Below are 10,458 nucleotides of genomic sequence, written 5' to 3'. Positions count from 1 at the left end.
ATATTAAAATGTACATATTTAATTTCTTTATATTTAAAATCTTGTCTTCTCGAGTTGTGTGAAAGAATGTATGGAAGGCAAATCGTTCCCCCAAAGTCAACGTTTTGATCGGTCGTGCTGCCGACGGCGCTAAAAGAACAAATCCCATTTTAGCCAACAAATCCAACTCGAGACAACAGAGCGTTCAAAAACAAAAACAAAAACAGTGAGTCTCACGTGTTTCATGTTACTTTCTCAAGTTCGCTCCCCCCAATTAAGCGATCCACTGAAAAACGTATGGGCATTGTTCTCATCATCAAAACAAGAAAATCTTGCCATGTGAAAATTGCACAACACACATCGACCTGCAGGGACCTGCAGATGGAGCCGGCTTCGGGCTCCACCTGGCGGTGCCGACTCATTCCGACCTTTCACTGCTCTTGAAGAGAACAATTGAAAAAAAAAACAAAGAAAAAGCCACAAGCAACTCGCTGAAAACGTCCTGAGTGTGCAGTTAAGTGAAACAGAATCAATAACATGAAATAAGTTTTAATTTCTCCCCAAAAACAAACAAAATAGAAACTGCGCTCCAGCAAACCCTGACATTAGCAATCGAAACGCGAATATTTACAAGATTAAAAACAATTTCAATAAATAGAACCTGTCGCAGCTTCCTGCAAAGAGTTAAAAGGCCGCTTTCGAGCTCCCTTCAGCCGACGCGACATCGTCGGTCTCGTCGGTTGAAGGCAGCTCGAAAGACAACCGGGGCCGATTTCCAAAAGAAGCCGCACAGGGAAGCAAACAAGAATTGAACCGGTGGAAGCGAGGGTAAGAAAGACGGTCGCGACTTGAGAAATTTGAGTGTGTGCTGACCCCCCTACGGGCGGCAGCAAAACCACCCCGCCGACAAGCGTCACATCGTCCCAACGTGAAGAGCCAAGAACTGACCTCGTCCGGCACGGTGACAAGGCTGCAAAATGCTAACAAAGCATCTTTTGTTTTCGTTTATGGCTTCCCGACGGTGACGGCGTTTCCTTGTGTCCGGACTCTGGTCAAACAGCAGGCACTTGAGTACAAACTCTTGGCCAAAATCTGCCGGGGGGGGGGCAGGACTTTCACTCCCGGGCCAGTTCTGGAGCCGTCTTCACAAACAACGGCCATCGCCGTGCTTTTGCTCTGGGCACCCAATGTCAAGACTTAAGATGAGGTCCTGAAGCGCTCCGGTGGACCTCGATCCGCCCCGGCCGCAGTCCCGTACGGGTCCCACAGGCAAGTCCGTTCCGAATCGGCGAGGTCCGCTCACTCGGGTTCAAGTGGGGTCCTTCAACTATTCACTGCAACACAAAGGGAGAAAAGCCACTCTGGTTTAGTTTCGCCGCATTTGCGGAGAGACGAGTCCTACGTGGTCGCGGGCGGTCAAAGCCGACGGAACCGAGAGTAAAACTCGTCCGTGTCGTTTGAACAAAGGCGGAGTGATTGAGAAAAGAGGAGGAGTGACGCGAGCGATGACTTGAGCCGCCTTCTCTTCCGTCCGAGTTGACGAGTCGGTCCAAAGCAAGCGAGCCGTTTCTGCGCCGGACTCTCTATCCGGTTCCAATTGTGCTAATTGGACGAGGCCACTTTGACTGATCAATCACATCCGTGGCATATGTTGGGGTGTTTTTTTTTCCAGTCATGAACTTCCTGTGTGTGCCTCCAACCACAAGATATCGCACTCGCTCTCCCCGTCGTGCTCCGCTGCAGAGGCCCCACGCGAGACTCGTTCCATCCAATCGCATTCAAGATACCTTCATGGCCTTGCCAATTGTCGGAACCAGAACGCAAACGCTACTGACTAGAGTGTCGAACAATGCTAAGGAAGCATCGATTTGCTAATCCCTCAACCGATGCCAGGGCACACACCCAAAGACAAACAACCATTGACGCTCACAATCGCACGGGGGGATAATTTCGAGTGTTCAATGGGCCTGCCACGCATGTTTTGGGGAATGTGGGAGGAAAGCCCGGAGGTCAACCCACGACCTCCGCACGGCGAGGCGCACGTTAGCGCTAACCAGTCGGTCGCTCAAATCGTATCACATTTTTCAACAAAAGAGGACGGCGGAATCTATTTCGGAAAACCCGCACTTGTGTTCCACGGATTGTTGCGAGAGTTTCGTAAGATCCGACTTGTCAGCGAGACCCTTGAGGCGTCCGCCTGTGATTTGTGACTGGATGAGTTCGTCGGCGGAGGGGCCAGCGCGAGGAGGAAGTGAGCGAGCCCGATGCTTGAGAGAAACACTCGTGGAATGCTTGCTTTGGCAACATTAAAAACATTCAATTTGACCCCTCCAGACCCCCCAAATAAGGTTATTGATTCACCATCGCTCGTCTTAGCGGATGCTACAGGATATCGTCTGTTTTTGACTTGTTGCGCTTGGCTCAGGAGGCGGAACCGGATGACATCACTTGACATTGCGACGACAAAACAAATCCGCAATCTTTGCGGGACTCCGATTTTACGTACGCGTCTTATTTGTATACAAACCATTACGCTTGTGGTTTCTGTGAAATCTCGCCGTCGTGATTTCTATTCAACACGGTCGCGCGTGTTGCTTTGCGGAGCTGAATCCAATACGAGCAGGTTTGCATCCAACCGACGAGAGCCACTTGGAATGGATTTGACTTTTGGCCGCAACGTGGGACTGGATTCTGGTTCGGGTAAGCCACTTGAATCTTCCGACTAAAAGTTGCTGGCATCTTCGGAGTTAAAAGAGCTGCGGGCGCCCACCGGCGGTGCTGCCGCTGACACTTTTACAGTTCAATGGATGGACAAATTTAAGTGTCTTGGACCTTTAGCGTGGAACTTCCCCACGTCCCCGGGCAGTTTGCGTCATCCCCTTGTTCACACACCCAAAAAGGGTCCACTCAAGTACCTCCTAGCCACCGGGGTCTTCATTGGCCGACCCGGAACCCTCGGAGGCCGTGGCCTGTGCTGAAGTACGCCGACGTGTTGGTTGGGGTTGGGGGTGTGGCGTTTTGGCATTGGCACCCTCCATAAGCTAATTCTTAATGCGACTATTCATCGTTTTTTGCGATGATAAGTTGACTTTGAGAAAGTCTTGCATCATTGGAAGCAGAGTCAAGAGAGGAGAATTTAGGAACTCAAAGCCTGAACCCTGGGATGAAATAAGAACCGATTTCTCAGCAAATCTTGGATGCCTGAATGAATTACATTTTTGCAGCATTTGTTTATAAGAAATAAACCTATTCTCAATGGATATTGTCGTTTGTGTTATGATCATATGCAATTGAATAAGTAGACCATTTCCGAATTCGAAATTTGGGACTCTTGAAATGCATTATGGGACCGATACTTTTCTGATCAGCGAGTCCCGCAGGACTCGCAGGGCTCTAACTGGAAAATTATCACTGTTATAGTCTCGCGTTTAATGAAAATATCGTTCCTCACGCTTGCAAACACAGCAGCTGTTAGTTGCCAACATTTGTCACACAACCCCAAGCCGGATTCATTTTTTGGAACGGAAATGTCCAAATTCAACTTTGGGGCACAGCAAAACAAGTTTTTGCCATCATTGGAGTCACTCGTTTCTCGGTCGGCCGAAAGTACCCGGATGGCCAACGGCATTGAGAAATGCTCTGGACTCACCGTCATCGTCCGAGTCAAAGCCAAAGAGGCCGGAGCAGCGCTGGAGGCGCAGGTGACTCTGCAGCTCTTGCGCGCCGTTGAACGCGGCCAAACACTTGGCGCACCTTTGTCTCTGCGGGGCGGCGGGGGCGGAGAGATCCTCCTCCAACGAGGCGCACGCGTCAGGCGCCGCCTCCTTCCTCCTCTTCCGCATGGCGGTGAACTTCTCGTCCAGGTAGGCCGTGGGAGGCGCACGCATGTGCTTTTTCCCGTACTCGGCCAGCGTGTCCATGCACAGCGTGGACCCGTCGGACTCTTTCGCCGGCATCGGTTTCGGCAAGTGACCGCGCCCGTCTTTGGCGCACTCGGGTGTTTTGTCGACGCGCACCGGCGCACCACCGACACGGTCGTCCGCTTGTCCGGTTGTCACTTCGCCGCCCTTTAAAGCTTCCGTTTTCCACTCGGGAGCGCTACTTTGGCCCGAATGGGGTTTTTTCTTGCTCCTCTTTATTTCACCTTCTTTCATTCCCCTCGCGGCTTTGTTTTTCCCAAGCCGCGCATCCTTTGACTTTGAAGGAGGTTCCGCTCGAACGAGCGACGAGGTTGAACCGGAGCCGACGCGCGTCGCGTTTGAAGGTTCTTTCTTGGACTTTCTCTTCAGATCGGATGAGGCGGAACCGGAGCCGTCGCTCGTCACGTTTGAAGGTTCTTTCTTGGACTTCCTTTTCAAGTTGGACGTGATGGAAGTGGAGCCAGTTTCTTGCCTGGACTTGGTCTTCAAAATAGACGGGGTGCTACCGGAGTCATCTCTCGTCGTATCTGAAGGTTCCTCCTCGGGCTCGGTCTTCAATACGGCGGCGGCGCAACCGGAGCCGTTGCCCGTCACATTTGAAGGTTCTTCCTCGGACTCGGTCTTCCAAATGGCCGCGGGGCAACCGGAGCCGTTCCTCGCGGCATCTGAAGGTTCTTCCGTGGTCTCTCTGTTCAAATAGAACGTCGTGAAACCGGAGCCATCACGGGTCGCATCCGACGGCTCTTCCTTTGACTTTCTCTTGAAGTTGTCTGTGGAGCCATGACTCGGCGGGTCTGAAGGTTCTTCCTCAAACTTTCTCTTCCAATTGGACGTTTCGGAACTGGAAGCGCCGCTCGTCACATCGGAAGGTTTTTCCCCAAGCGTCTTTCTTGGACTTTCTGTTCAAATTGGACGCGGTAGAAGCGGAGCCGTCGCTTGTCACATTTGCACGTTGGTCCTCTGACGTCCTCTGAAGCGTTTTCTCCGATTTCTTCTTTTTCGGGAGAGCATTGTTCACGTTCACCGTATCGGGGGCGGGAAGTTGCTCAGCGGGGCCACCGGAGGGGGAACAACTTCTTGCTGGCTTTTCGGCGCCAGGCCTCCGGGCGACATCGACCGACGTGGACTTTGCGGGCTCCCTCGCAGACGCGGGCCACCCCGAGCCTCTGCGGGGACTTTTTCTTCGAGTAAGCCGTTCCTTCTTTGCCCGGCCGGCTTCGAAAGACTCCGTGTCTTTGGAAGCGCGTCGCTTCCTCAAATTAAGAACCCTCAGTTTAAGCGCGCGGACGACCGAATTCCGAGACGCCGCGGTCAGGGGGGGGCCTCTGTCCGAGGACACCTTTGGTTCGACGTGGCCGCTCCCGGTGCTCCCGCTGAAAGTTGTTTCGGACTTGGAATTCTGGTGGAGCATTTCAGTCGCCTCGCCAGGATCATCCTCTTGCTGGTGCTCTTCTTTCATTTCTAATTTGTTACCAGCCGTTGGCGACGCCGCTGTCTGTGCACAGTCTGGGGACTCGCTCTTTAGACTTTGACCGTTTGGGTCCTTGGTGGTGTTTTCGTCGTGCGTTGCTTTTTTGGACTTTCGCGGACGGCCTCTTCTTCTCGGGAACATTTGGGCTTGGTTGACGGTGGCCGGCTTTTGCTTAAATTTATGCCGCAATTTGCTCCTGCGTCTGAAGATGGGCGAAAGCGGATTTTTGGGAGGCCCCGGGTTACTCTGCGACGTCGGAGCTTTTCTTAGCCTCAGCTTCAAAGTGCGATTGCTGCTCTGCGTGGCGGTGTCCTTGTTGGAGAGATTCTTTAGAACGTTGGAGTGCTTGGACTCGTTTCTCGTTTTCAGCTCCTCTTTCACCGCAGACGTTTTTACACCGGGGGGAGGCCCGCGGACGATTCTCGCTGCCGCGTCACGCGATGGACGCCCCCTGGATTTACGACAGGTCCCTTTGGTAGCGGAGGTTACGGCCCGTAGCCGCACGCAGTTGGCTTTGTTGTCCGTCTGCGGGTCGGCGGTTCTGGCTGGCTTGCCGGTTTTGGAAGCGTAGTGCTCTCTTTCATGGAGATTGAGCGCCCAGAGGCAAATGAAGAGTTTGGGACAGCCGGGTAAGCAGCACGCCGCCTGCAGCGGGCTGTGTTTCCTGGCGTGCCGTCTCATTTCGTTCGCGGTCTTGAATCTGGCAGCGCAACCCAGATGAAGGCAGGGATGGCGAGGACTGAGCCGATGTCGTTCCACGTGATGCTGAAAATGTTCCAAACTCCACAACACCCTCATGCAAATACTGCATTTGTTGTTTGCCACTTTTAACGACAGTTCCAAAGGCCTGACGTCGCCGTGGTGAGACTCCAGAGCGTGGTAGAGGAGGGCGACGCGGTTTTTCGAAAGGTCCGTCGACCAGGCGCAGCCGTCGGCCGGACAGTCGACTTTGGCTGGAGGCTCCGCCCTTTTGTCCCGACTAACCTTCCCGTCCCGAATTACATCGTCCTGAAAACTTTCGAGGCATTTCCTCCTCGGGATGGGCGGTGCGCAGGACTCCCGAGATTTGGGCGTCACGTGATTCCCCCGAGGTGTCCGGTGGTCTTCAGCTTTGGCGTCAAATGGGGTCTTTTTGCCAAGCAGTCCATTTAGCTTGCATTCGGGAGATTTGCCATCGACGGGCTCGGTTTGCTTGCTTTTTGAGGCCAACCGACTATCCGCCGCCTTGTCGTTTGATCGCAAATTTCTCGTTTCCGATAGCAAGCGTGCTTCCGGGTGGCCAGCGGGATGATCGCAGCTCGCGGACTTCCTCGGCTTCTTACTAACGTGATGGCCGGACGGCCTGTGGGGAACGTCCGCTTTGGCGGAGGTCGTGGGTTGGGAGAGATCTTTGGTCTCCGGCGCGGCGCCGGCTTGAGCTTTGTTACTGGCCGCCTCCTTGCTTCTTTTGAGCTTCTCAATGTGATCAGACAGGTGCATCATGGCCAGCAGGTCGTCTTTGAAGGCGGTGCCGCAAAACATGCACTCGTCCTTCCGGAAATGGAACATGGCGTGCACGACGACGCGTCTGCCCTTAAAATCTTTCTGACAAAAAGTACAGCGGTACTCCAATTTGGATTCCTCCGTTTCTATCGTTTCATCGTCCTCAAAGTCTTCGCCGTCGTCGTCGTCGGCTGACCTTTCCCGATCATTTCCTTGCACGTGAGCAGCGGTTGAGGGTCGCGGCACCGTGCGGCCGGAGGTATTTGCGACGCCGCTTTCGTTCGGAAGCGCGGATTCCTCGGACTCGGCGTCTGGCGCTCGTTTGCAAGTCGCCGCGTCTCGAGGAAGTTCGACGGGAGGGAACCGGGTGAGCATTTCTGTTACTAAGGCTGAAAGGTCATCCGTGTGTTGAGAATGTTGACGGTGGGCATCCTGCATGTCCTCGTTGGCCTCGTCAAAAGACGTTTTGTCAATTTCACAACGAGAGCCAAGCGCTTTGGGATTTTGTTCTTCGTCTATGTTCACGGGGGCTCGCCCATCTTGGAGAGGCCTGTGACGCGGCGAGTCGGGGCTTTGACTCGTCGGCGTACCGGACGGCGGCGAGGCGTCGTCGCCGTCTTCTATTTCTCTGCTTATTGTATCAAAGGTCTGAGTCGCCTCAGTGGAAGCCGCGCTTGGCTGCGGCGTGACGTTCGCCGCTGCCGGACTTTGCGAAGCCAAAGTCACCGCCATCCCATCATTAAGTTCTCGGGCTTCAACCGCGGTATGGGCTTCGTCTGCGTTTGGAGAGTGAGCGGTTTGAGCTGAAATACGAGTTTCTGTTCCGTTCGACACAGACGAAAGCCCCCTTTCAACTTTTTCGAAGTGCTCTTTTTCTGAAGACGCCAAAAGTGGGCTCGGTGCTTCCGGACGCTCGGTTGCCAGCGCATCCTCCCAGCTCCAGCCAACCCGTGTGTCCGCGTGGGTTTTCTCGCAGAGCCCTCTCCGCGGTTCTTTGGGAGGACTCCCGTGCGCAGAAGAGCGCGTGATGGTTGACACGGAGCCGTGACTCTTGGAGCCGCTCCCCTTTCCTTTGGGCCTGCGAGCGTAACAGTGCAAGAGCTGCACGAGCATCGTTGCGTCTCTCGCCCGAAGGATGACCTCTTTCCCGTGCGGCGCCTTCGCGGGATGGGAGGGGTCGGGAAGCTTGAGCGTCGGCTTGTAAAAAAGCAGCGGCGGACAGCCCTTGGCTCGGTTGCAATCTTCGGCGAAGGTTCCCATCAGCTCGTTGTCCGGGAGCGACAGCTCCAAAACGATTTGCGGAGCGGGAGCTGCTTCGACAGAGTCCGGCGGGAGTCCCCTCTCGTGCTTGGCGCAGGCGTTTTCCGACACCTTGGGGTGCGCGCTGTTTTTGGGTTGGCCGTTTTCACACCTCTTGAGGGCAGACGAGCGATGGACCCTTCGATGTCTCAAACCGTGTTTCCGAAGCTTCGGCTCTTGCGCATTGCCGGAATCTTCCAGTAGCCATTTGGGCTTTTGAATCCTTCGTTTTGGAGGATTTTTTTCAGACAGTCGGGTAGCTCGTCTGAGCTGCCCGGACCCCACGTCGTGTATCCTGTCAAGCTGCCAAAACGAACGCCTCAAAGGTTGCGATGACGCTCCCTTGGCATAGCGTGACCTGTGGTCAGCCTTTTTTTTCACAGCGCTGCTGCTGTCATTATTCAGTCCCGCTTTGCCTTGGCCTAACTTGAGTTTTTTGGGCGGCTCCCCGCAGCTAATTTCTTGATGCCCGCCCTCATTTTGATCGGGCTTTTTTGCCGTTCCGTGATCACTACTTCCTGTTGGTGTGCTACACACAAATGAAAACTCTTTGGTACAGTAGTTGGGGAGCCAGGTTTCCTCCATCAGTTCGTCGTCAACCACTTTCTCACTCATCAGTTCCAAACAACTGGTCCGCAAAGCAATGAGGTTCCAAAACTCCGGGTCAAAGTAAAGGTCCTTCTTCAAGATCTGCAGTGGGGGGGAGAAGAATAAATCAATCAATAGACACATGAGTGGATTGCACAGATCTCAATACGAGGACTGACCAATTAATTGGCCTGCCGATCAGCAAAAATCATCCAAAATGACTGCACTGACATCGCCCTCACGGCCACATTTGGAACTGTGGAAGCCCGTTGAACAACGGCACGGCAAGCGGCCGACACGTTGCGCCAAAATAATCGATTCCACGGCCAACCGACTGTCATCACGCTTCGCGGAATTCCGAGCTCCGGCCAATGAGCAATCACAGCAAAATAATGCAAGCAGGAGAGTTGCCGGTCACGCTAGCACCCGAGATTTCAGACACCGGGGGTCAGAGGACACGGTGTCATTCGGGTCTGGCCGTCGGCGAGTGCTTTTCCGCTATTGGCCATTGTCATGCGCGGGTTGCGTCAAGAAGGGCAACCGGCATAAAAACGGTGCCAAACGTGTCAAGTGAGTCACTTCAACCCCTGACTAGAATGGCCTCAGCTCCGAGTCAAACAACACACATAAAAAAAATCTATTGTATGAAGGGAAAAAGTCCATTTGAAAATTGCCATTCATGTCATTTTAAGGGAAAAAATACTATAAGGGGATTAAAAAAAAAAAAAAAGTTATTCCATGCATTATGTACATATTTGGAATGAATCGACCAGCTAATCGGTCAGGCCTGAATAAATCGTGTATTTCAAGAGAGTCCTTTACCTGCAGCGTTTCAAATCGAATTTGATTTCTGATGGGGCTGTGCTCAACGTGGTAGTCCTGGTCTGGAAGCATATACAGCAAAGACACCATCTTGTAGGCTCCCACGCTGCGTTCCGAGAAGAAGACCAGGAGCGCGCACGCCCGACACACTTCGAGATCGTTGGGCAGCAGGCCCGCGATGGTTTTATAGATCAGCGACTTGGTGATGGCGTCGCAAGGGAGACGAGATTTCAAGGCGTCCGCGCAAAGCTCCACGCAGAACTGGATTCCGTCTTCACCCAACTAGCGAGACGGAAACAGAAAGGGCCGTCAAATCATCGGGCGCACGGGGAGGCGCTCCACTCGCCATTCGGTTAAGTAGCCACATCATCACTTTCATCTGCGCGATTCTCACCTCTTCGATGACAACTCGGACAAACGGGAAGACTGCGTTGACGTTGGTGGCAGACAGCATGAGGCGACGGCTTTCCTCAAGAAACGCCTCTTTGGAAGTATTCAGCCGATGATGAAGTTTGCTCCAGATAAAAACAAGCTCCCTGCACAGGAGCACGTGGGCGTCAAGACAACATTAGAACTATTAACAACAACAACAAAAAAAGAAGAATTAAAGTGAGCTTCACCCACCATAAATAGTACATGTCACCCCTGCAGAGTTGTTGGGAGAGGAACACCTGACAGAGGGCTAACAGCAGTTCGTTTGTTTCCTCATTCTCTAAACTGCAGATGATGTGCACCGCGTCTTTACCGCTGAGATCAGCAACCTGAAGAAAACATTTCAGGTTGGGGGGGCGGAGAGAGAAAGACAAAATAAATCCAAGTGCACCTAAATGGCAGCAGCGAAACACAGGTCTTAACTCCTTTAATGCCAGCCGTATTCCTCAAATTGGGACAGCCGGG

The 10,458-nt window shown here is 53.2% G+C and overlaps 2 protein-coding genes across 3 annotated transcripts in view; both read right to left on the bottom strand.

The window, feature by feature from the left end:
- Window positions 1-4,624: 4,624 nt before the first annotated feature.
- LOC109510366 (uncharacterized) lies at window positions 4,625-10,451 on the bottom strand. 2 transcript variants are annotated; one of them, XM_019860614.1, is made up of 5 exons: window positions 10,186-10,451; window positions 9,956-10,097; window positions 9,562-9,843; window positions 6,567-8,841; window positions 4,625-6,536 (listed from the first exon to the last, which is right to left on the bottom strand). In XM_019860614.1, exons 1-5 carry the CDS (start codon window positions 10,197-10,199, stop codon window positions 4,708-4,710), a joined length of 4,542 nt encoding a protein of 1,513 aa, XP_019716173.1. In that variant the 5' UTR covers window positions 10,200-10,451; the 3' UTR covers window positions 4,625-4,707. The 2 variants fall into 2 exon arrangements, with proteins under 2 accessions (XP_019716173.1, XP_019716172.1); XM_019860613.1 differs by having other exon boundaries at window positions 4,625-8,841.
- Window positions 10,201-10,458, bottom strand: part of LOC109510348 (zinc finger protein 292-like) — a 25,827-nt gene continuing 25,569 nt past the window's right edge. The window contains exon 8 of the mRNA XM_019860596.1: window positions 10,201-10,206. Within this exon, the coding sequence (XP_019716155.1) occupies window positions 10,201-10,206 (6 nt within the window). The remainder of the gene's footprint in view (window positions 10,207-10,458) is intronic.

The sequence above is a fragment of the Hippocampus comes genome, unplaced genomic scaffold (genome assembly GCF_001891065.2).
Source record: "Hippocampus comes isolate QL1 unplaced genomic scaffold, H_comes_QL1_v1.1 scaffold56, whole genome shotgun sequence".
Classification (NCBI taxonomy): Eukaryota; Metazoa; Chordata; class Actinopteri; order Syngnathiformes; family Syngnathidae; genus Hippocampus; species Hippocampus comes.
This window is presented reverse-complemented; position numbering and strand designations above follow the sequence as displayed.

Coding starts and splice junctions, on each gene's coding strand:
- LOC109510366 (XM_019860613.1), bottom strand. Junction 9,844..9,955: donor TCCGAGTTGTCATCGAAGAG/GTGAGAATCGCG, acceptor CCGTCTCGCTAG/TTGGGTGAAGACGGAATCCA. Junction 8,842..9,561: donor TTCGATTTGAAACGCTGCAG/GTAAAGGACTCT, acceptor CCCCCACTGCAG/ATCTTGAAGAAGGACCTTTA.